The following is a 26,839-nucleotide window of genomic DNA, read 5'->3' as shown; positions in this document are numbered from 1 at the left end:
GAAACAAGACACATGAAGTTCCTATCACACATAGGAAACACGAAATGCACGCACCAAGATATTTTTTGCATAAAATGTAGCACACTTAAAGGGCCTGCTTCACTTCAACAAATGGCATTTATTATGTAGAGAAAGTTAATACAAGGCACTTACTAATGTATTCTGATTGTTCATATTGACTCTTTTCCATCACATTATACACTGCTCGTATCCATGCTTTTGACCACTCTGCAATCCAGCAGTGGTGGCCGTGCTTGCACACTATAGGTAAAGGTGTTGACCTATTCGCACATCCAGCCTTTCCCTATGGTGTGTAAGCACGGCCACCGCTGCTGGATTGCAGGGTGGTCGTAACCATGGATACGTGCTGTGCATAATGTGATGGAAAAGAGGCAATATGGATAATAGCAATATATTAGTAAGTGCCTTGTATTAACTTTCTCGATAAATGCCATTTACTGGTGGCTGGGACCATAGGAGTGCACATAGGCTTGTGCTTTATCCTATAGTGTGATGGATTGCAGGGTGGTCATAACCATGGAAACGAGCAGTGTATAATGTGATGGAAAAATGAATCCCACCAGCAAAGGAGGCCATATGGATAATAACAATACATTTGTAAGTGGCTTGTATTAACTTTCTCTACATGATAAATCTGACCTACTGAAGTGAGACAACCCCTTTAAGACCACGTTCCCTTGATCATGGGGGTCCCAGCAGTCAGACACTTATCACCTGTCGTGTCATAGCTGTTGGACCTTTTCACATTCCCTATCCTTAAAGGTTTTCTTTGGGTGTAAAAAAAAAAATAATGAAATAAAAATTAAAAATCTGGCCCAATATATGTGTCAAACTAAAATAGAAATGCTCGCCTGTTAAAGGTCCTGTGTCCACTTTTCTAATGATCCTCTATCCACAGGATCGGGGATAACTAAGTGAACGCTGGAGCCCCCACTGATCCCCCTTCTTGACTGAGTGGCAGGTCGAGCATATGCCCTGCCTCTCCATCCGTTCTCTATAAGGGCGCCGGAGATGGCGGAGTACAGTGCTGGCTAATTCCAGTGGTCCGAAAGAGAATGAATGGAGCAACAGGGTGTATGTCTAGCCTGTCACACCATTAAAAGGGGGAACAGGACCCGTTCCTGGGATCAGTGGGGGTTGCAGAATCGGACCCCACTATTCATATAGTTATTCCCTATGGTGTGGAGAGGATAACTTGAAAACCTGCACAACCCCTTTAAATCCTCCACCAATCCACCACCAGTATCTCTATACATGGCAGCAGTGATGCCTGCAAATACGGAATATCATCACTGCCGCCATGTTAACCATACGTGTCAATACTGGAGTATATGACGCACTGTGCAGAATTTTTTGGGCATAAGTCCAACCCCCTTTGCAGGTCACAACCATTAACAAAGCCCAAGCAAAGGTGCTAGAGGAGCAACATGAGCAAAGGGCACAAACGGAGGGTCATAACTGAAGCAGAGACATTAGGGTCACCTGAGGCAGGGTAATAGTGGGGATCCTGGAGCAGGGGTAACTGGAGAAGAGGCAATATTAGTGGTGCATTTAGAGTGGGGGCATCTGGAGCTGGGGCACTTATGGGGGTGAACCTAAAGCAGAGGCATTAGGGTCGGCTGAGGCAGGGTAATAGTGGGGATGCTGGAGCAGCTGCAGGGATATTAGGGTGGCAACTGGAGAAGATTCGGGGTGCTTTTAGAGTGGGGGCATTGGGGGGTATCTGTGTCTGCTATAAACAAATCCCCTATTCCCCCTTAGTCTCCTACAGCACACTACTGTCACACACCTGAGAAATCAGCCCAGCACTGCAGAGGAGTCCTTCTGTCCAGCAACCACAGTTTCCTAACAGTAGGGAGGGCAGGAGGAGGCAGACACCTTCTCTCCTCCCTCACAGCCAGAAGCCCCATAAGTCTAGAAAATACTGTGGGGCCTCCTGTACAATATACACCAGTAGGAGGCTGCATCGCTGTGCGATACTGCCCCCTAGTGGTTACAATAATTATCTCTCCACTGAGGAATCCCCCACCTCACCCGGTGGGCCAGTCCGAGCCTGGATGTTGGACTAGCATCCCAGTGAACCATGGTTCCAGGATAGGCTGATTCACTGAAGAACAGAAAGAGAGACGGATCCAGACAAAGCAGGACTCAAGGTCTTCAAAATGGATGTTTCTGCAGACAGACATAGAGGAGGACAGAGAAAGAGTAAAACTATCTTAATTTTCTTTGGCCTTGTACAACAGGGATCTACTTTTGAGTGTCCACGTCACTTTAACCCAACAGTGAAAGAATAGGATGGAGGAGATTTGTGTGCAGACCTTATGTCCACAAACCTAACAGGACTAAGAGAACTACATGGCAAACTTACATGCTATAATTAGGCACTATTCACCGCATTCATGGGTAGCTTCTGACAATACAATTGGTCAGCAATAAAGTATCTAAATGTGCCTGTGATATACTCATAGGGGGACATTTATAAAGACCAGCTTTTTCATTAATGGTCTTAAATCCCCCTGTGCAGCTGGACGTCTCCCTTAAGTTATGTTGTGGCACAAGCCTCGAAGATTTGATACTTCCTCCCACAGGCTGTGCGACATACTAAAATCTACGGCAGCTAGGAGCCAGAAAACTGGCATAAATGAAGATACATTTGCCGGCCCTGCAGCCCCGCCACCTCCCACCCTCACCACCCCCCCTTTTCTTGTCACTCCAGAAGTGGTGAGGAGGAAGAGCCACAAATTATGCCTCAAAAATGGCGTGTGACATAAATTACGACTTATTAACGCCAAAAGAGTGTTGTACAGAGATTCCGAAGGGAAATCCTACAACAAAGAAATGTCATTTTTTCCATATTTTTGACAACTTGTACAGCTAAAAAAACTCTTCATGTCATAGAGACATGTCAGAAGTTTTGAACCACATTGAGTCATCCATTGATCACTAAAACAAAGGAGTCAAAGCGATCTCGGTCTTATTAGTAGCTGTAGACAGCCTGATAGAAAGTCCATAAACCAGAATATTATCATTGATGGTAGCTCCATGGCTGTGTGAATGGAAGAAGGGGAAATGGTATTCTGATCCCTATAAAGATATTCTGAAATGAATCATGGACTAATTTCAGAGGTATTTAGAAACAAAGACCAGTAAAGTATTTTTGTCTATGGGTTCTTAACTGCCCTTGTAATCAGGAGAGGTCTCCTCATAAACAGAGAATGATGATCTGGCTATAGCCTTTTTGAAATATTCTTGTCTACGGCTGAATTATACTGGGACAAGTAACCACAAGCATGCCCGCCCGCCCGCCCTCTGGAGCCTGCCTAGGACGAAATGAATAACATTTTAAGAGGAGACTGGTTATTTTCACTAAACTCTGGAGAAAAGATCACATCTAATCAAATGGCTCTGTATAAAGTGTTCTCAGTCAAACAATTCTGAAGCAAACGCAGAATGACTGGGAACAGACAGGATCATGGCTCATTTGTAAAATATATAATACTCTCTGTCTGGTTTACTGCTGTTACTTCTTCATCGTATTTTAAAGAAAAACATACCAGCCGAATAACAGAGATGATATTCGATTGCCTAAAAAGAGTTATAAAATACCTTGAATGCGTCTGGGGAGTCATCTTTATCCCAAGTCATTTTTTGATGCTTGCTCCAATAATGAAAATAGCAATAGGATGCCCATGTGGCATAGTGCTTGGCACTGCTGTCTAGAGTTCTGGGTCATACACTTTATAGTATCTCCCCACACCGCACCATATTTTTATCATACGCTATTTTATACGGTGTATGTATCTTTAAATGGGTGTATGGCCATTGTGTATGTGCCTTTAAATGGATATCCAGGTATACTTTTCACTGGGAAAGAAACCAATGGCAAGAATGTAGCATATGTATTATGGCAATAACACCCCGACCCCCATAGTCTAACTGAAATAAATGCATTTAGTTGCATATTCTGGACATATGTTTGGTTGAACCATTTCAAAAATGAGCCCTGAATGCGGTTTGGATTTAGTCGAAGTGTGTTTCAACTTGAGCAATGCTTCAGACATTTGTTTTGAGGTAATAGAAGGCAGAAGGAAAAGAAAGAACATACATAAAGTTGCTTACTCCACATTGAATTTGGCTACAGTGATCATGTGCTGTCAGCATGACGTCACTGCTGACACCAGGTGAGTGGTTGCAGTGGTCATGTGCTGTCAGCATCTGCTGACACCAGGTGAGTGGTTGCAGCGGTAATGTGCTGTCAGCATGACGTTACTGCTGCCACCGGAGGAACAAAGCCAGACAGGGAGAATCAAAAAGGCAGTACTAGATCTACTAGGTAAATTGTATGGCTGCATTTTTTTTATTCTGGACCTATTCCCAGTGTTGTCTGGCTTCTTGGTGGACCTGGACAACCAACATACAATTTATTTGCATATCTACTTCCAGGAATATATTCTGCTGTTAGTGCCCCTTTAAAATACAGAATTTATACATTATTCTAGCTTTTGAAAATGTATCAGACAAATCAGGTCACTTGGCTGTGTCTTATACATTGACAATAATCCAAATTATCATAAAAATCTCCTAGGACTTGGCAAACTTTAAGGAGAATCCAGTTTGTGGTTCATCTCTAGTTTTCACAGGTTTAAACGGTTGTCTGGGAAGTTGAAATGCAAATCCTTCCTTGTTATGAATCCTTTTTCCAAGCTTATACTCGTATGTATGCAGTATTCAAAAAATATTCAGCAGTTGTCTTAGCAATCTACTTAATAGGTTTTGTACGGGTATGTTCACATGCAGAGTCAGACTGAGGTTCATTGGGCCCACCGGAGAAAATTATTCTTTGGGCCCAGCCGCCATATCATCAACTCTAATAGGTTTTGATAAAAAATAAATAAATAGACCCTCGTGGCACGTAATGGTCTCCAAAGACAGCTCCAAATGTTTTTTTTTCTCTGGACCTTTGGGGCACACTATGGTATCAGAACCTTGACCCCTAGGGGTTGCTCTGGTATTCCGGTGGGCCAGTCCATTGCTGTCCACGTGGGATGTAAATTAAGCATAACAAATCTGTTGCAGACATTGCAGTGATTGAGTTATATGTGGATTTGTTGAATTTTTTGCCTGATTTCACCCTATTAATTACCGGTACATAGAAATTGGTTTTAAAAATTGCCCCAAAAAATGACATGCTGCAGAATGAAAATCTGACCCAGGGAACAAAATCTGGATTTTTTTCTACAGCGTAATACGTAATACAGTACGTTCCTGATTTTCCACCCACAAAATTCAGACGGGAAATCCACAGACTATGTTGCATTTCTGTGTTTTAATCATTTTTTGCAAAACACAGCATGCTCTAGGCATGGTATTTTTCAAGGAATTTTTGCCTAGATTTCTCAAAACTCAAAAAGAAAGGTACGGTATGTAAAAAATGTGTGAACAAAGATAATGACAGTCGAAAAAGCTTGTAAAAATACATGTGAAATTTCCCCCAAAAAATCCCAACAAAAAAGTGTGTCTGAATAAAACATAAAAGTGTTTTTTTGGATATACGGCAGTTATCCATAGGCTTTTCGACAGAATTTTAAGAACTATAAAATTACAAATAACTGTACAAAGAAAGAATATTATGAAAAACAACACTAAAAAATGAATGTAAAAAAGACATAATATACTTAAAACTCCAGGCCTTTTTAATATTAATTGTTAAATATCACAATAAAACCTACAACTGAAAGATACAGTACGTTTGGTTAGCAAAAAAAAAAGGATTTAAATGCGTTCTGCTCTTTCTACGAGTCTAACGTATAGGCAGGTAACAGTTAAATGTCTGAATACCGTTTCTTTACTCACAATAAAAAAATATATATACAAATTATATATACAGGTGAAACTTGAAAAATTAGAATATCGTGCAAACATTCATTTATTTCATTTATGCAGCTTAAAATTTGAATATTGTGAAAAGGTTCAATATTCTAGGCTCAAAGTGTCCCACTGTAGTCAGCTAATTAATCCATACCCCCTGAGCAAAGGCTACCTGAGATTGTGACTTTGGGGTTTCAGAAGCTGTAAACCATAATCATCCAAATTATACCAAATAAAGGCTTGAAATATCTCACTTTGCATGTAATGAGTCTATCTCATATATTAGTTTCACCTTTTAAGTTGCATTACTGAAATAAATGAACTTTGCACGATATTCTATTTTTTCGAGTTTCACCGGTATATACTATTTAACGAAAGTCAATAGCAGAATGAAAATAGATTGGCTGAAATGTGGTGTGAATACTGTTTTTCAGCAACTCACCCTCACATTTTTAAAATGCTTTTTTGATCCAAGTGTCACCCGGATATTTTAAAACAGCTTACCTAGATTTTTACCTAAATGATGGCCATGTACGTGCACTTTCACACTTTTTAGACATAGGCAAACGGAGTGTGCAGTTTTGGTAGAACAATAAGGACCATTATTCTTTGACTATTTGGCATGAATGTGAAAAAGCCTAATTATACAAAGAAATGCAAATCTCATAATTTTCTATAAACCCAAACAGCAGTTTTGACCATCAAGAATGATCTCATTTTGTAATAGACGGTGTAAATACGCTCCCTCGAGCAGTTTTTTTTAGTAATCTGTTTCTCTGGTAACCTGCAGTACAATTGTCATACCTAATCACCAAAGCAGATGCTAATGAAACACTTAGGATGGGCCGTGGGACACTTTAAACTGTGAGTTCAGCTCTTGTCTATGAATGATTGTTGCAAAAAGCCTGCAAAGAACATTTCTGAATACTAATGAAGGCAAGACGGTGTTCCCACGGTAAGCCAATGACAAAGAGCAGATTGGAAACAGGCTGAGCTGCAAGAGTTAACACATTGTAGAACTCCCTGGAAGCAGGCACTATACCCTAATACTTTACATTCTTCAGCTCTACTAACTCAACTGGGCCTATACGCTACTTTCAGGTCACCATTGTGTTGTACAAGCCTTAGATATATAATAAACTTACTATGGAAACTTCTGTCTATTGTAAAAAAAAAAGGGACTGACCTATCCCGTGGATTTCTAATAAATTTGCTAACTACTTACCAGTAAGGATATCTGTCCTTCTTTAACAATATTTAAAATGCTCTTGATTTTCTTCATGTCTTCCCCTTCTGAGTGATTCCTGTTCACATTACCGTTCACGCCATCCAGTTGTGAGTCTGTTCCCGGCAGGTGAAATGCCCGCAGCTGGCAGTTAGGCATGGTCTTTTCAAGCTTCTGGGCATGGGAATCAGACAGAGCCCTATTGAGAAAGCTCTTGTTATGGTATTCAGCTTCATGGACTGAGCCGCACTGAATGTTAGACTGTGAAAGCTCTAATCCCCCAGATGAATGCCTGCTCTGATCAAGGATGGTAGACTGAGTGGAGTTCTTAACCGGAGACAATACACAAAACTGAGTGGCATTGGCAGTCAGGTTCTCCAGGTGGCTCGCAGGACCATTTTTTCCCTTGGACACTGGATGTATACTGGAGGTCCTTTTTTCTGATGCTACTTTAGTAAACAGTGTCAGTGGCTGATTGGATTTGATGTAAGGCACATCCAAAATCTCATCCATATCTAGGTCATAATGTTCCAGCTCGCCAAGCAAAACATTCGACTCGATGCTTTTGATCTTAAATGCATCGTCATCTGCAGGATTACCATCTTTTCCTGGTTCACCATTTTTTTCCTTTTCTTCTTTTTCCTCTTTTTGATCATCACTTTCATTGAGCTTTGGACTCTCTGGTTGATGCTTCAATGGAGAAACCCTTTTAACAGGTCGGAATTTACTGTAGACATCTGCGATCCCTGTTGGCTTTTGTGTGCTGCCAATAAGAGTAGAAACTCCGCAGCTCCAGTTTGCGTTGGGCACTAAAGAGTTAGCAAAAATAAATACAATTATGTCAGTCAAAAACATAGAAAACAGGCAAATGTCTGTCTAGAAATATCTGTCTATAGCAATAAAAACATACATGTAACAAATACAGACAGAAGCACTTAGTCCGTAAGGGTGGTATTAAACTGGACGATCTTCAGGTAGTGAGAGTGTCAATAGATGATAATCATCCATCGGCAATCGTTTGCCCCAGCCTGATTACACAGGCCGATGCAAACTTTTAATGAGGGAGGAACGATTGGTACCGCAGTTGTACCTCCTCCATTCTCTTTTATAGATGATCAGCAGCACATCCCTGACTACATGGGGAGATGTGCTGCCAATAATCGGGCATCTTTCATCTCTACTGATGTACAATAACCATCAGCTGATGAATGAGCAGTTGCTTGTTCATTGGCTGATTGATTATACAAGCCAATTATAGGGAAAGAGCATTCATAGTCCTGATAATTGGCCTGAAATTGTGCAGTCTAATAGGGCCTTTATAAAGATACATGATGTAAACTGCGAAGGTAAACTTTCCGGTATTTATGAGTTGTCCACTTTGTTCTAGTCCACTAACACACTTATTTATGTGCGGACAGGAAGTCGGTTTCTCTATTCATTTTTATTGTACTGACTTCCTGTCCATACAGTGTCGGTCACATGACACAGCTGAGGACCAGAAGGCAGTGGATAACTCACAATTATTGTAAGTTCTTGCGGGCAGGGTCCTCTACCCCTCTGTATCAGTCTGTTAATAGTTTATGGTTTATTGTATTTATAAATAATAATAATAATATACAGTGACGGCTAAGAAAATTACCTTCACTATAATTGACATCATTTACCTTTCTAACTGGACAGAGAATAAGGATTTTTGTAAAAGTGCGTCTTTATCACTTAAAGGGGTTGTCCAAGTTATTTTTATTGATGACCTATCCCCAGGATAGATCATCAATATCAGATCGGCGGGGGTCCTGCTCGCCATCGCATCAGCAGCGGTGAGCAGGTGTAATTACACCGAAACCGTCCCATCCACCTGCTCACCGCTGCTGATGCGATGGCGAGCAGGTAAACAATGAAGAGGAAGCAGCACTGGCACCTTCTCTTCAAACAGCTGATCAGCGGGGGTGCCAGGTGTCAGACCCCCGCTGATCTGATATTGATTACCTATCCTGAGGATAGGTCATCAATATGAACAGCCTGGACAACCCCTTTAATATTTGTGGAAACCCATTTGAAACCTGCTGGGCAACCTAAAATAGTTCATCATCAATCTATCCATCCACATTCACAGCTGCAATTTTCATTGTGAAGCGCATTGAGACAAAATGTTGGTCAATACATGGGCCCTGATTTATCAGTCCTTCACTCCAGAATTCAGTGTCAACAAGTAGCAAAATAGAGCTTCTGCACTTGCTTGTGCAAAGATTTTGCGACTTTTTCCATTTTTGCACCACTCACTCCAGTTTTGCAATGTGGGTGGAAAAGTAGGTTTGGTTAGCTATGTTAATGAGTTTCACTCCATAACCATTGAGACTTTTTTTTAAAGGCGCAACAAAAGTTGCCCAGTAGTAGGATGGAGTAGGAAACCTATATCTAGAACAGAGCCCCGAAAGTGGTGGAGGGAGCACTCTTTCCGTCCAGCCAATAGAAGTGAATGGGAGCGGTGGCCGAACTTGTATGGGGAGAGCACTTAGTGGGGAACTGACCGGAGTTCTCCAGCCACCACTTTGCGGGGCTCAGTTTAGGAAATAGTTGCAGCCACCGCTCCTATTCATTTCTATGGGCCCGATAGAAGTAGCCGAGCCTGCGCTCAGCTATTTTTGGCGGCCCCATAGAAGTGAATAGAGGGCGGCTGCACATGCACAGTGCGCTCTCCACCACTTTTGGGGCTTCATTCTCGATATGCCCCCATTGTCTGAGATGAGACAACCCCTTTATCCTGTTTGCCTCAAAATGCTATATCACCATCTTGAGTGCAATCCCTTTGAAAAAGCACAAAGAAAAATAATGTAGTATCAGAGGGGTCAGCCACATATTACTGGCTGACTACCCATTAGTTACACCCATTCTATTACAGTGGATATAAAAAGTCTACACACCCCTGTTAAAATGTCAGGTTTCTGTGATGTAAAAAAATGAGACAAAGATAAATCATTTCAGAACTTTTTCCACCCTTAATGTGACCTATAAACTGTACAACTCAATTCAAAAACAAACTGAAATCTTTTAGGTAGAGGGAAGAAAAAATATAAAAATTAAATAATATGGTTGCATAAGTGTGCACACCCTTAAACTAATACTTTGTTGAAGCACCTTATGATTTTATTACAGCACTCAGTCTGTTTGGGTATGAGTCTATCAGCATGGCACATTTAGACTTGGCAAGATTTGCCCACTTTTCTTTGCAAAAACACTCCAAATCTGTCAGATTGCGAGGGCATCTCCTGTGCACAGCCATCTTCAGATTACCCCACAGATTTTCAATCGGATTCAGGTCTGGGCTCTGGTTGGGCCATTCCAAAACTTTATTCTTCTTCTGGTGAAGCCATTCCTTTGTTGATTTGGATGTATGCTTTGGGTCGTTGTCATGCTGAAATATGAAGTTCCTCTTCATGTTCAGCTTTCTAGCAGAAGCCTGAAGGTTTTGTGCCAATATTGACTGGTATTTGGAACTTTTCATAATTCCCTCTAGCTTAATAAGTCCCCAATTCCATAACACCTTTTCCCACATGCTTTTGGGAGACTTCAGATGTGTTTTTGCAAAATGTAGCCTGGCTTGGATGTTTTTCTTCATAAGAAAAGGCTTTCGTCTTGCCACTCTACCCCATAGCCCAAACATATGAAGAATACGGGAAATTGTTGTCACATGTACCACACAGCCAGTACTTGCCAGATATTCCTGCAGCTCCTTTAATGTTGCTGTAGGCCTCTTGGTAGCCTCCCAGACCAGTTTTCTTCTCGTCTTTTCATCAATTTTGGAGGGACGTCCAATTCTTGGTAATGTCACTGTTGCCATATTTTCTCCACTTGATGATGACTGTCTTCACTGTGTTCCATGGTATATGTAATGCCTTGGAAATTCTTTTCTACCCTTCTCCTGACTGATACCTTTAACAATGAGATCCCTCTGATGCTTTGGAAGCTCTCTGTGGACCATGACTTTTGCTGTGGGATGCGACTAAGAAATTTTCAGGAAAGACCAACTAGAGCAGCTGAACTTTATTTGGGGTTAATCAGAGGCACTTTAAATGATGGCAGGTGTATGCTGACTCCTATTTAACATGATTTTGAATGTGATTGCTTAATTCTGAACACAGCTACATCCCCAGTTATAAGAGGGTGTGCACACTTATGCAGTTTGTTTTTCAATTGAATGGTACAGTTTATAGGTCACATTAAAGGTGGAAAAAGTTCTGAAATGATTTATCTTTGACTAATTTCTTTACATCACAGAAACCTGACATTTTAACAGGGACGTGTAGACTTTTTATATCCACTGTACATAAGGTAGTCTGCCTAACTTTTTAAGAACTCCACATTACTGTTATGTCATTCTCCTCCACGGTCATCAGCAAAATAAGAACTGTTTAAAGTAAAGTATTAGTTAATAATTTGGCTTACGTACGAGTCATTGAAACAAACTTCAAGGGTATAAGTACATCTAGCTTTTCTCAGCAACATGTCTTGGAAGGATGACTTGATGTTTGGTTAATATCCCTAAACTGTGCAGACAAATCATCAACTCCCAAAGAGCCCAGCAATTCTGTACATTTGTGCAGACAGAAGAAGATTCCAGTCAGCCATATGTACACAAGCTCATCCATATCCAGTCAGCCATATGTACAGGGGCTTATCCATATCCTGTCAGCCATATGTACACAGGCTCATCCATATCCAGTCAGCCATATGTTTACGGGCTCATCCATAGCCAGTCAGCCATATGTACACAGGCTCATCCATATCCAGTCAGCCATATGTACACAGGCTCATCCATATCCTGTCAGTCATATGTACACAGGCTCATCCATATCCTGTCAGTCATATGTACAGGGGCTCATCCATATCCAGTCAGCCATATATACACAAGCTCATCCATATCCTGTCAGCCATATGTACAGGGGCTCATTCATATCCAGTCAGCCATATGTACAGGGGCTCATCCATATCCTGTCAGCCATATGTACACAGGCTCATCCATACCCAGTCAGCCATATGTACAGGGGCTCATCCATATCCTGTCAGCCATATGTACACAGGCTCATCCATATCCAGTCAGCCATATGTACAGGGGCTCATCCATATCCTGTCAGCCATATGTACACAGGCTCATCCATACCCAGTCAGCCATATGTACACAGGCTCATCCATATCCTGTCAGCCATATGTACAGGGGCTCATCCATATCCAGTCAGTCATATGTACACAGGCTCATCCATATCCTGTCAGCCATATGTACACAAGCTCATCCATATCCTGTCAGCCATATGCACACATGCTCATCCATATCCTGTCAGCCATATGCACACAGGCTCATCCATATCCAGTCAGCCATATGTACACAGGCTCATCCATAGCTAGTCAGCCATATGTACACAGCCTCATCCATATCCAGTCAGCCATATGTTTACGGGCTCATCCATAGCCAGTCAGCCATATGTACACAGGCTCATCCATAGCCAGTCAGCCATATGTACACAGGCTCATCCATATCCAGTCAGCCATATGTACACAGGCTCATCCATACCCAGTCAGCCATATGTACAGGGGCTCATCCATATCCAGTCAGCCATATGTTTACGGGCTCATCCATAGCCAGTCAGCCATATGTACACAGGCTCATCCATATCCAGTCAGCCATATGTTTACGGGCTCATCCATATCCAGTCAGCCATATATACATTGTCTCATCCATATTCAGTCAGCCATATGTACAAGGGCTCATTCATATCCAGTCATCCATTTGTACAAGGGACTATCTATACAATTATATTATGGATCTGTGTGGTACTATCTGCAATCCAGTGCCCACAGAATTCTTTGTGTGTCTGGTTTCATGGAGGTTTTATCTCACAGCTTCCATATGAATCGGTAAAAAAAAAAATGGCACCATTCTCCTATGTGTTCCGCCCTATAGAGATATTTTTCAGAGAGCTATCACAAGTACCAAGGGAAATGAAGCATTACATGGCAACCAGTCAAATGAATGGCCACTGATGTAATGCATCAACTGTCTAGAGCAGGAGCATCCTTCACAGGGCATATGGAAAGGGGTTTGAGGTCTCGAGACAACTAATTAATAGCATTTATTTGCCATGTTAAACAGTGGTATTTTATTTTTTTCTGACTCATTTTAGCTATTTGCACCCCAAAAGGTTGATATTTCTATTCTGTGTGCAAATCAAACCACTGAAGTTTGTTCACTTTCTGTAGAGGCTCGGAGTACAGAATAGCAGGTGGCTGCAGTTTCCATTGCCATTTGTGATATAATGGGCAATAAGGTGCAGTTAATGACCCACAATTGATCATTTCCTGACTTCTGAACTTATGACCTTGTGCAATTTTATTAAGGCTGCTTCAGTAGGGAAACATTCTTCTAGTCTTTCTCTCATGTATTATGTATAGATAAGTGGGGTGTTTAACCTCTTCTATACACTCCATTTTAAGACTTGCTAGTCTTGGAGGAAGAAAAAGAAAATTAAATAGTGCGGTAAATCTTTTGAGAAATTCCCCCTATACATATATAGGGATATGGATTCCTGGATCAGACAAACACAGCACCTACACATATAAAGATGTAACATGAAATCAATGAGTGCTGGACATAAAATTAAACACTGTACAAATGTATAGTATATAGATACTAGAAATGTACAAACGGACGGAAATCGAAACACAAAGCATTATATATACAATATGTTTTATTTTTATAAGAAACACTTTTTTCTGTCAAATGTGGGGGGAAAGGGCAGTGCGTCTTATAAAGTGAATACTGGTGAGTGCGGGGGCAGTGAGGGAAACACTGCTTGGTTGTACTCACCACTCCTTGGTCTTCTCCAGACCTGTGCTGCACTGTTCTGACTGTATATAGGGTCAGGGTGTAGTGCGTGCAATGTCAGGTCACAGTGCAGCACGGGCCTGGAGAAGACCAGAAAGGGGTAAGTGTGGGAAGAGCGGCTAGGTGTGTAGAGTGGCAGCGCCTTCTGGGGCAATAGGGGTAAGTTCATTTAATTTTGGTCTGATATGGGAGTTTGATATGAGGTCTGATATGGGGTCTGATCTGAGGTCTGATATGGGGGTCTGATATTGAGATCTGATCTGTCTGATATGGGAGTCTGATATAAGGTCTGATATGAGGGTCTGATCTGAGGTCTGATGAAGATTTGTGGTCTAATTTAGGGGACTGTTCTGAGGTCTGATGAAATTTTATTTTTCTTATTTTCCTCCTGTGCGTCTTATAAAGTGAAAATACAGTATGTGGAGCTGAGACAGGAATGGGTCCCAGCTATCTGACATTGGAGGCATTCAAAAGGAGAAGGAATAATGATAGCGGCACTCACCAAATTGCAGCAAGATTCTTCTTTATTACAAAAACGAAGTGGAAGTTACAGCGGGCTGGGGCGGACCAATGCGTGGAAACACTGAGTGATCAGCTGGCGACGGCCGTTTCGCGCACCTGCGCTTCTTCTGGCCTCTGACCTAGTCGCGCTACCCATGCGCTCATTTAAATGCGTCCCCGTTGCCTCAGCAACCACAGGACGCTAAAAACATATATACCTCGTCTATTTTAGAACGAGGAGGGTAAGGACATAACATTCCCTGACACTAACTATACCTGTGTCTATATCGCCTGCTAAATCCTCTATCTGTGTAAACAAACACTTAGATCATTTCGATCATTTAGTCCCATGGGACCCATGGCAGCAGTGCGGATAATCCACTCCGCCTCCTTCCGCAGGAGGAGGCGGTCTCTATCTCCACCTAGTACTGGGGCGGGGACATGTTCAAGGGCTGCGAATTTTAGGCATTTTGTATTGTAATCATGTTTATTACGGACATGATCAATAAGTCTGGTACAACCTTTACCTGACCTGACTGAATTGATATGCTCTCTGAATCTTTCATACATAGGGCGGATAGTCTTCCCTATGTAGAAAGATCCACAGCAGCATAGTACCAGGTATACCACATATGTAGTCCTACATGTGGTGAATTGCTGTACCCTATGCCTAATACCTGCAAAGAAAAAATATTTGCCCTGTAAAGCATATTGACAAAAAGAACAGTCTCCACATTTATAATTTCCTATGGGTATACGTTCAGTGAGCCAATTGCTAGTTCTATTCTCCTTAAGCCTGCTCCTCACCAATTTATCTTTAATCGTGTGACACCTTTTGAAAGTGATAAGAAGTTTGTTATATGTTAAATCCTGGAGCCCCTCTTCATTCTTGAGGATGTCCCAGTTTTTAAGTATAACCTGTTTAATGGTATCTGCTAAAGGACTGTATTTAAAGGCAAATGCAAACCTGTCTGTGTTTTTTCTAGAATTGCTTTTCTTCTTTAATAGCTCACTCTGTGTGAATTGACCTGCTCTTTCTAACGCTGCGTTTAATTCCAATTCTGGGTATCCTCTATGCAGAAGTCTCTCCTTCAATTCTTGGGCCTGCCTTATGTACCCTGCTTCAGTGCTATTGATACGTTTCAAGCGTATAAATTGTCCGTATGGATTAAAGATAAATTGGTGAGGGGGCGCATTTAGATGAGCGCATGGGTAGCGCGACTAGGTCAGAGGCCAGAAGAAGCGCAGGTGCGCGAAACGGCCGTCGCCAGCTGATCACTCAGTGTTTCCACGCATTGGTCCGCCCCAGCCCGCTGTAACTTCCACTTCGTTTTTGTAATAAAGAAGAATCTTGCTGCAATTTGGTGAGTGCCGCTATCATTATTCCTTCTCCTTTTGGATCGTCTTATGGTATACTTGAACTTTTTAGATAGCAGAGCACCACAATCTATCTGACTGGGTCACACAGTCCTACGTCCCGCACCCGTGAGTGGTATATACCAGCAGTGCCGCCTCATACCTCTCCATATGCTATATGACATTTGAGGCATATTCCAGCCATATGTAACACATCTTTAGATGGGAATACCCCTTTAAGTTTCTAAAATGCAGATGCTCAGCTCCTCCTGTTCTATGACATGTTGCCTGCATATTGCATTGTATTTTGAGGTGACAGGTCCTTATTAACCTAAATATGTTTTGGGTAGATCAGGGGTATTTAACCTTTTCTGGTCTGAAAATTCCATAGTGCGCACGCGCGCCCGGCGCATGCGCAGAGACACAAAAGCGGCCGTCTGAGTGCGGGAGACGGAATCGCGCAGTGACAAGGATTGCCCCGCGCACGAGCGAGACTTGCACGATCCCAGCCTCACAGCAGGATGTCAATCACAGTGAAGGGAGGACGGGTAAGGGGCGGGCTTAGCTTGACTTGAAGCAAGGAGGCCGCTGCCCCCTTGACTTCAAGCTGACTCTTAGGATAGCAAAAACATAGATTAAAATAGCGGTTTTTTTAAGTATACAACAACCAGTGAAGGGATGAAAAACATGATTAGGAACACACTGGGGGCTACTGTAGGGTAATGATGTTGGTTTAAAATGTGTTTTGGAGGTGACAAAAACACCATAATGAAAATACCACGTATTGCCTGCACTAGGCATAACACTGTAACCATTTAAAGGGAACCTGTCACCTTGATTTTGGGTATAGAGCTGAGGACATGGGTTGCTAGATGGCCGCTAGCACATCCGCAATATCCAGTCCCCATAGCTCTGTGTGCTTTTATTGTATCAAAAAAACGATTTTATAGATATGTAAATGAGGCAAGTAAGAAGCTGTTACTAACGTTTCCGGAGTCCAGCCACGCCCACTGTGAAGGAGCCCAGCACTGCCCTGCATACTCCGAATCTCCTCCTTGCTCCCCAACGTCACAAAGCTAGAGCGCCGTAATCTCGTGATGCGCGAGCTAGTGCATGCGCAGTGTTGGCATAGTGTTCCTTTCCTGTGCTGGCATCAACCTCAGGGAACGAACTGCGCATGCGCTAGCTCGTGCATCGCGAGATTACGGCGCTCTAGCTTTGTGACGTCGGGGAGCAAGGAGGAGATTCGGAGGATGCGGGCGGTGCTGGGCTCCTTCAGAGTGGGCGCTGCTGGGCTCAGAGTCATCTCATCTCTGAAGCGTGGAGGAGACAGGACTCATCTCAGGCTCATTTACATATCTATAAAATCGTTTTTTGACACAATAAAAGCACACAGAGCTATGGGGACTGAATTTTGCGGATGTGCTAGCGGCGATCTAGCAGCCCATATCCTCAGCTCTATACCCAAAATCCAGGTGACAGGTTCCCTTTAAGTAAGTAAATACGTATTTCCGATTCCTGGTGGTTGGGGGCTTCACAGAACATCATTGTGGGCTTCAGGTTGTGCACCTTTGAGTTTAGAGGGCACCAGCCTAAACCAATGACGGCCCCTGAGCTTTAAGTCACGAGTCACTATCTTATCACTGAGGCCATTTTTAAAAACAGTGGGGTTAGTTAGTATATCAGTTGCAAATTTTGTCGCACGCCACATTGCAGCAAAATCTGCGACTTTTCCCTGCTCATGCCACCTTTCCAACAGGTTCAGAAAAGGGCGTGTGGTGTGTGCAGGGAAACGGGCAGGCCGGCAGGCCAGTTTTTGGCATGGAAAATGGCTAAAATCTATGCCAGTGAGGGAGCTGGCGTAGATTTCAATCTGTCGTACAGCCTGCTGGAGGAATCGTCAAAGCTACGTATGTAGAGGCCTGCGCCTCCAAATACATAGAAACATAGAAACATAAAAATAATTTTGGCGCTTCTTCCAGCAGAGCAGAGGGACTAAAGACCAGCGTGGAAAACGCTGGTATTAATAAATGAGCCCCAGTATACATTAAATAGTAGACATTTATACCTCTAGGAGAGGACAACACTAGTACACACTTAGAAGAATTAAATATCAGAATTAAAGCTACCATGTTGAGTCGAGTAGCATTTGGTATTAATTCTGGACTGATAATATAATATATGTAGCAGTAAAGATGACGCTCAAACAGTATTTATGTTCTTGTAAAATCCACTTCTAAGATATAGTACTCGAGTTATAAAGAGAAAAGCAGGAGACTCTTGAAAGCGTTTTAAACTCATAAACATGTTAATATCACTGCCAAAAACTAGGCAGATTGAACTTTTCCACTGACTATACATAATAATTGACTCATAATTTTAGACAAATGACTGTAAGTCATCACTGAAAATCCTATACTGATGCATAACATCTCACAAATCCATTCATGCACTGTCAGCCCAATGTCTCCCCAGGAAACAAAGTGGAAAGTTTGGAATTTGGACCTTCAAAATTCCAAAAACCTAAACCTAATGCGATCCTAACAAGAAAAATGTAATTTCCCCCCAAATTTTTTTATTTTTATTGTTAGATATATTTTCCAGTTCAGGTTTACAAGAAACTTTTGACCTTTGGGTAGATTATGTCATACATTATTCCAGAGAAGGGTTGCACAACCTTTTCTGGTCCAAGGGCCAAATTACTGGAGTAAACCAATTACAAAGGCCACAGTAGAACTTAGTTCCACTGTAAAAAAACAGATGCCTCATACAGATATAATACAGTGGAATCCATCACCATAGAGTTCCACTGTAAAAAATACAAAAATAACATATATGTTAACACATCCATTATTTCTTTACAGGACTCTGCAGGATGTTAAAGATAGTGTACTACGTTTTTGTATCCTCTTTTTTCCAAATGCATGCGTTAAAAGTAGAGTAAAAACATTATGTGAACCCAGCCTAAAGGATACCTATAATCTGGGAAATCTCCTGAAATGCAACAGTGACATGCCAAAAATTTGGAGTGGTGATAAGACCCCCATAAATCATTAACATGAAGAGGCAGAATCGCTCAGCCGAGGGCTGTGCTCCTTCAGATCTGATAGGTGCTGTCCAGCTCTCCTTGCATTGCTGAGTGAGTAATGTATGGCCTCATAGAAAGTCTATATTAATCCATATTACTCTCTCTTATGAGATCCGGAGGAGTGCACCCCCAGCTGAGTGCTTCTGCCCCTATGTAATAAAATGATAAATAAAATGAAATAGTTACACCCTAATAAGAAGGGAATGTCAGATGGTGTGGAGAAACATATAGCTTCAGGATGAAACTACATGTAAGGTTTGTCTGTAGACTGCATCCATGGAGACTGTTTGTGGTACCTGGACTAAATTGTATGTAGATGTGTTCACCATACTATACTGAGCTCCAGGCATCTCCAAAAAAAGTTATTAAAATTGAATATGATGTTAGAATATGGACATAATATAACAAAATAATAACTTTTCATACGTTTTCCTCATTATGATGGCGTATATTTCGAGGGTACTACATACTCTTCAGGGGCTTGTTTTAACTAAGGCCAATCAGTGGATTCTCAGAACAAATTCTTACCTTACAAGGAAATTAATCCTGAGCACTGGGCTCACTCAAATACTTGGAACCCAAATCACAACAGCTTAATTCCACATTGTTTACTTATATTCCTAATAATTTTAGTTAAGATAAATACTGATACCTCTCCAGTAAACACTATTTACTGTACTTAGCGTTAGGGTTTGCAGTTGGAAAGCAGCACTTTCAATTAAACCAGAAATATAAATGAATATAAAAAAGACAGCTACAATCACTAAAAGTCACACTCTACGTTATGATAACAAAAGACTAATATTAAAGTATGTATAAAATATTACAAGCAACAATAATAAGTAATAATAATATTGGTTGGTCAGGACTGCAGGATCAGACTACTCTGAGTTTATTTGTTGTCTGTTACCAGGGGAATGTATCAATCTACATCACAGGTATAGATTCCTGTCTTTTTAAAGAAGACAATGTTGCTTAGTTTTTCCGTTTAGATACATCGGAGAAAAAAAAACTTGTTTGCAAATGTGGACATAAAGAGTCAATTATTAAGACTGGTGATTGAGACTCTGGTCTTAGGCTAGTTTCACATTAGCGGCAGGGGAGTCCGGCAGGCTGTTCCGGCGGGTGAACAGCCTGTCAGATCCGTCCTGCCGCTACTTCACGTGTGACCCCGGACTGCCGCTCCATCCCCATTGAATATAAAGGGGGAGGAGATCTGGCGGCAGTACGGCAGCGCACGGCGAGAGGCAGCCGGACTAAAAGTACTGCATGTCGTACTTTTAGTCTGGCTACCTCTCGCCGTGCGCTGCCGTGCTGCCGCCAGAACTCCGCCCCCATTATAGTCAATAGGGATAGAGCGGAAGTCCAGGGGCACACGTGAACTAGCGGCAGGACGGATCCGACAGGCTGTTCACCCGCTGGAACAGCCTGCCTTACTCCCCTGCCGCTAATGTGAAAGTACCCTTAATCCCTGTGTGCTGCCGGTGGATGTGCCAAAGTTATGTTGAGGTGCGACCTCTACATAATTTTGGCGCTTGCTGTTGTCAGCCATGTGACATGCTTCAAATCTACGCAAGCTCCCTTGCTGGGGTAGATTAAGATAATTTTCCACGCCAAAAACTGATGTGGAAAATGATGAATGAGAAGGGCACCGCCCCCTTTTTTGCCATTTTGCAAAAGTGAGTGAGCGGGGAAAAGTCCCACATTTTGCTGCAAAACATCTTTGCGACAAAATCTGCTACATAAATATGCCAAAAAGTGGCATAAGAAGATAATAACTGACCCACATACAGTAGTCTTTAAAATACAATGCAAACATTTGTATGTATGTAATTTGGGATGAGCGAACTTCATATTTTGAAGTTCGTGTTCGGGTTGGAGAGGACTCCAGCATAACGTAAACCGGATGGATCCATTATGCAGGCCATAGACTTCTATTATGACTTCTAAAGGCATTCCATTCTACATTCCGTCATGGAATTGCTTTATGGTCCGTGGTAACGGAATCCATAACGCAATGCCTTATACTCGAACCCGAACTCGAACTTCAAAATATGAAGTTCACTCATCCCTATATGTAATTATAAAATATACAGTAGAATATATACAGTATATAAAATATTTTTTCTTCTTCATTTTTCTTTTTTTCTAATGGTCAGAAGAACCATCACTGATTTCACATTATCATTGGGTTTTATGCTGATTACAGTGGACAATTTGGTCTATAATAAGGATGATAAAATGCACAAAGTGTCCAAATACGGTGCTAATGTTATTCTATGAAGCAAGGCATATCACTATATATTCACAGGCAGGTACTTTAATGGTGGGTTTGCACAGAAAAAAAAATGGCATGTTCGATGGAACCATATTCTGTAGTTTCAAACCACCTTGCTGAAAGTGATTCCCAAATGGTGTTTGAATCTAACCTAAATTATGCCTCCTGGGAATATGGCTACTTGTGTGTTAATTACAGATGTGCCCTTTCTTACCTTTTCTCTTGGCTCAATATATATAGAAGAGATATGATGAGATGAGTGATGTAGACCAGCATTGGGAAAAACACAATTTTACTTGGTCAAAAGATGTCTATGCTATATGTGTCTATGCATGACCAACTGGTGGTTGTAATGTAAATCACAGATTTGTAAGGGTTTCGTTATAAACTGGAGTCCTAAAACCATTAAAATGAAAGCACAACATCTTAGACTGCAATAATATCCAGTCTGGCTGGTCTTAATCTTGTGGCCACTAACAGAGACAGCAGTATGTGACTCATTTAGGAAAAAACTTTTAATGAGCCCATTCTGTAACTGGTAACTGGACATTCTGCTGCTGAGATGCAATACCACAATGACTAACTATCATGGTACTGCTCATTATCCTTCATACCCATATAATGAAGACCAAAAAATAACAGTATATATGCTCAATGTTTGCTTTGAATGTTTGACATCTTCACCCTTAAAGGTGATCATATTTCTCTCTGTTTTCAAGATCAAAGTCTATCATTTAAAAAAAATATTCCTGGAGATAATAACTCGATTTCTACTGTATCTAAGCTGCCAGTGGAGCCTGATTTATAGAATAAAAATTATGTCTGTGTAATACATGATGTAAGTTATAAGACAAGAATAATAAACCACTGTCTTACATCTTTAATTTTATAAATGTTATAATAATATTATGTAGATTTTAGGACTTGCAACAAAAAGTGTGAAGTTGGTGATTTTTCACATGCTAAGGAACCTCAGGGAATCCTCTGTCCTTGATATCACTGATAACCACAGGGTACAGTATCAATAAAACATTCTGACAGCTGGCCTGGAGAGAAGGAGCTGACCATAGAGCAGCAAATATCCCCATGGTTAGTGTTTGGAACAGGTTGTGTGCTACCTTGTCCTGCTGTTCCACCTCCTTAAAACACATAAAAGAAAAAAGATGAGCCTTTTCAGGACATGCTAACACTCAAGCACCCAAAATATTGAATGCTTTATAATGTTGAGCGTCTATAAAATCTGAAAACGTAACTTGAAGCTTTTGGTCTTCAATCAAATACAGTATCTTTAACAGAGTTCCTTGCCTATCATGGACACATGTTACCAAGACACAATCCAGGGGTCTTCTTATCTATAGCACCGGAATTGGACTTCGATTGCCATTGCTACCTCTACACTCCCTAAAGTTACACCCAATAAATTTATGTAAGTTCCTTGAATTCATTAAGAGAAGAAGATCAGAAGCAAAGTCTGTTAGTTCTTCTTTAAAAACTTGTCACATCACATGGTCAATCATGATCAGTGGCATAAATCACACAAGACTTTTCTTTCATCTATACTTTTAAGGTTTTCACATATTTTAAGGAAAAAAAACATGTTCTCTTCTAAAAATATACTCAACTTGAGAAAATAAAGTTTCAAACATGGGCGTAGTAAATATAAAAATAGTTAGGGTTGTAATTTCCAGGAAGACAGACTTTGCCTAAACAAGAAATGTAAAGCATTGGCAATAAAGGGACATGCAATTAAAAGAGTTGTGCAGGCGGACTATAGAATCACTATAAATCAGGTATATACAGGCTACTTTGCTGTGGCAGGGACCCTATGGGTGACAAGGCAGCCCTATGCCATGCACAGGCTGCCAAATGCCTTGCACGGCATGAGGACCCGTCTTCTACGAGGGATGAGGAGATCCAGCCTCAGGCTCGGTCTCCTAAGCAACCTGTTAGTGTATTACTCAGGCAATGCATTACAACACAGATGTATTGTAATACATTGCAGAGGGGATCAGACCCCCAAAAGTTAAAGTGGAACAGAAATAAAGTTTAAAAAAAAAGGGGAAAAATGTGTTTTTAATTAGAAAAAATAAAGTTTCAAGTAAAAAAAGAAAAAAAAACCCTTTCCCCAGATTTTATAATAAAAATAGAAAAAATAAATAAAAAAACACACATATTAGGTATTGCCGCATCCGTAACGACTGGCTCTATAAATATATCACATGATCCACCCCGTCCGATAAACACTGTACAAATAAATAAAAACTGTGTAAAAAAGCCATTTTTGTCACCTTACATCACAAAAAGGTAATACCAATAAAACTGTCACCTCATCCTGCAAAAAATGAGCCTCTATATAAGACAATCACCCGAAATTTAAAAAAAAAACTATAGCTCTGAGAATATGGAGACACTAAAACATTCTTTTTTGTTAAAAAAATGCTATTATTGTATTAAAGGGAATTTTTTTTTTTTAAAGTAGACGTATTAGGTATCGCAGCATCCGTAACAGCCAGCTCTATAAAAATATCACATGACCTAACCACTCAGGTGAACACCGTAATTTTTTAAAAATAAAAACAGTGCCAAAAACAAGGTTTGTAAAATCAGTTTTGAGTGACTTGAGGGGTGTAGTTTCTACAATGGGGTCATTTATGGGGGGTTTCTACTATGCAAGCCCCACAAAGTGACTTCAGAAATGAACTGGTCCGTGAAAAGTGGGTTTTTGAAATATTCTTAAAAATTTTAAGAATTGCTTCTAAAATTCTAAGCTTTTTAATGTCCTAAAAAAGTAAAATGACATTTACAAAATTATGCCAAAATAAAGTAGACATATGGGGAATGTTAAGTAATAAATATTTTATGAGGTTATCACTTTCTGTTTTAAAGGCAGAGAAATTTAAATTTAGAAAATAGCGAATTGCTCAAAATTTTTGGTAAATTTTTTCATAAATAAAGGGGAAATACACTGCTCAAAAAAATAAAGGGAACACTTAAACAACACAATGTAACTCCAAGTCAATCACAATTCTGTGAAATCAAACTGTCCACTTAGGAAGCAACACTGAGTGACAATCAATTTCACATGCTGTTGTGCAAATGGGATAGACAACAGGTAGAAATTATAGGCAATTAGCAAGACACCCCTAATAAAGGAGTGGTGACCACAGACCACTTCTCAGTTCCTATGCTTCCTGGCTGATGTTTTGGTCACTTTTGAATGCTGGCGGTGCTTTCACTCTAGTGGTAGCATGAGACGGAGTCTACAACCCACACAAGTGGCTCAGGTAGTGCAGCTTATCCAGGATGGCACATCAATGCGAGCTGTGGCAAGAAGGTTTGCTGTGTCTGTCAGCATAGTGTCCAGAGCATGGAGGCGCTACCAGGAGACAGGCCAGTACATCAGGAGACGTGGAGGAGGCCGTAGGAGGGCAAAAACCCAGCAGCAGGACCGCTACCTCTGCCTTTGTGCAAGGAGGAACAGGAGGAGCACTGCCAGAGCCCTGCAAAATGACCTCCAGCAGGCCACAAATGTGCATGTGTCTGCTCAAACGGTCAGAAACAGACTCCATGAGGGTGATATGAGGGCCCGACGTCCACAGGTGGGGGTTGTGCTTACAGCCCAACACCGTGCAGGACGTTTGGCATTTGCCAGAGAACACCAAGACTGGCAAATTCGCCACTGGCGCCCTGTGCTCTTCACAGATGAAAGCAGGTTCACACTGAGCACATGTGACAGACGTGACAGAGTCTGGAGGCGCCGTGGAGAACGTTTTGCTGCCTGCAACATCCTCCAGCATGACGGTTTGGCATTGGGTCAGTAATGGTGTGGGGTGGCATTTCTTTGGAGGGCCGCACAGCCCTCCATGTGCTCGCCAGAGGTAGCCTGACTGCCATTAGGTACCGAGATGAGATCCTCAGACCCCTTGTGAGACCATATGCTGGTGCAGTTGGCCCTGGGTTCCTCCTAATGCAAGACAATGCTAGACCTCATGTGGCTGGAGTGTGTCAGCAGTTCCTGCAAGACGAAGGCATTGATGCTATGGACTGGCACGCCCGTTCCCCAGACCTGAATCCAAATTGAGCACATCTGGGACATCATGTCTCGCTCTATCCACCAATGTCACGTTGCACCACAGACTGTCCAGGAGTTGGCAGATGCTTTAGTCCAGGTCTGGGAGGAGATCCCTCAGGAGACCGTCCTCCACCTCATCAGGAGCATGCACAGGCGTTGTAGGAAGGTCATACAGGCACGTGGAGGCCACACACACTACTGAGCCTCATTTTGACTTGTTTTAAGGACATTACATCAACGTTGGATCAGCCTGTAGTGTGTTTTTCCACTTTAATTTTGAGTGTGACTCCAAATCCAGACCTCCATGGGTAGAAAAATTTGATTTCCATTTTTTTATTTTTGTGTGATTTTGTTGTCAGCACATTCAACTATGTAAAGAACAAAGTATTTCAGAAGAATATTTAATTAATTCAGAACTAGGATGTTATTTTTGTGTTCCCTTTATTTTTTTGAGCAGTGTATATTGACTCAAATTTATGACTGAGGAGTTGCTTAGTCGCACACTGCTTACTATGTGTGTAGATTTCTAGGAGTCGGGTTCCCACCCCATCAAATAATATATAGAAAAACTCCAGAAATATCACGAGTCGTCGTTTCTTAATCAATATAAGTTGCTTTATTGAATCTGCGGCTGATTTTAGTTACGTTTGGGCCTATTTTGGCCTTTATCAAACTGGTGCCGCTGTCAGAGAGAAAAGATGGTCTGCGCTCAGAAGGATAAGCGTGCGTCCGCACCGCGATATGTGTGAGCTCATGAAGTACAATGTGTCACGAGAAAACAATCTGAGAATTGTAAAAGCGTTCCAAAGTTATTACCACATAAAGTGACACTTGTCAGATTTAAAAAAATGGCTTGGGCAGGAGGGTGAAAACTGGCCCGGGGAAGAAGGAGGTTAACTAAAAAAAAAGAGTAGTGTAAGGCTACTTTCACACTAGCGGCAGCCTTCTTCGGCAGGCTGTACTGGCGGGTGAACAGCCTGCCGGATCCGTGCTGCCGCTAGTTCACGCGTGCCGCCGGAGGTCCGCTCCAGCCCCATTGACTATAATACGGGGACGGGCTGGAGTTCCGGCAGTAGCACGGCAAACATGCCGAGAGGCGGCCGGAATAAAACTATGCGTGCACTAGCGGCAGCACGTATCCGGTAGGCTGTTCACCCGTCGGAACAGCCTGCCAGAAAAGGCTGCCGCTATTGTGAAAGTAGCCTAAAGAGGATATTATCAAGGAGATGTTTTCATGAATACATATACACTGATCATCCACATATTAAAACCACCTGTCTAATATTGTGTAATCCCTCCTGCTAAAAAGGTACTGTATCTGGCTCCAAGATTTTAGCAATAGATCCTTTAAAGGGGTTTTCTCATCTCAGACAATGGGGGCATATCTCTAGGATATGCCCCCATTGTCTTATAGGTGCGGGTCACACCGCTGGGACCCGCATCTATATCGAGAACGGAGCCCCGAAAGCATGCGCAGCCGCCCTCCATTCATTTCTATGGGGCCGCCGAAAATAGCCAAGCGCTGGCTCAGCTATTGCCGTCTGCCCTATAGA

General features: G+C 41.7%; 1 protein-coding gene across 3 annotated transcripts in view; it reads right to left on the bottom strand.

Annotated features, from left to right (window-relative positions):
* Positions 1-26,839, bottom strand: part of LOC120988466 (synuclein alpha interacting protein) — a 239,487-nt gene that overhangs the window by 64,742 nt on the left and 147,906 nt on the right. For all 3 annotated transcript variants that reach the window (XM_040415945.1, XM_040415947.1, XM_040415946.1), the window contains one exon: positions 7,115-7,923. In XM_040415945.1, the coding sequence (XP_040271879.1) occupies positions 7,115-7,923 (809 nt within the window). The remainder of the gene's footprint in view (positions 1-7,114; positions 7,924-26,839) is intronic.

The sequence above is a fragment of the Bufo bufo genome, chromosome 2 (assembly GCF_905171765.1).
Source record: "Bufo bufo chromosome 2, aBufBuf1.1, whole genome shotgun sequence".
Lineage (NCBI taxonomy): Eukaryota > Metazoa > Chordata > Amphibia > Anura > Bufonidae > Bufo > Bufo bufo.
This window is presented reverse-complemented; position numbering and strand designations above follow the sequence as displayed.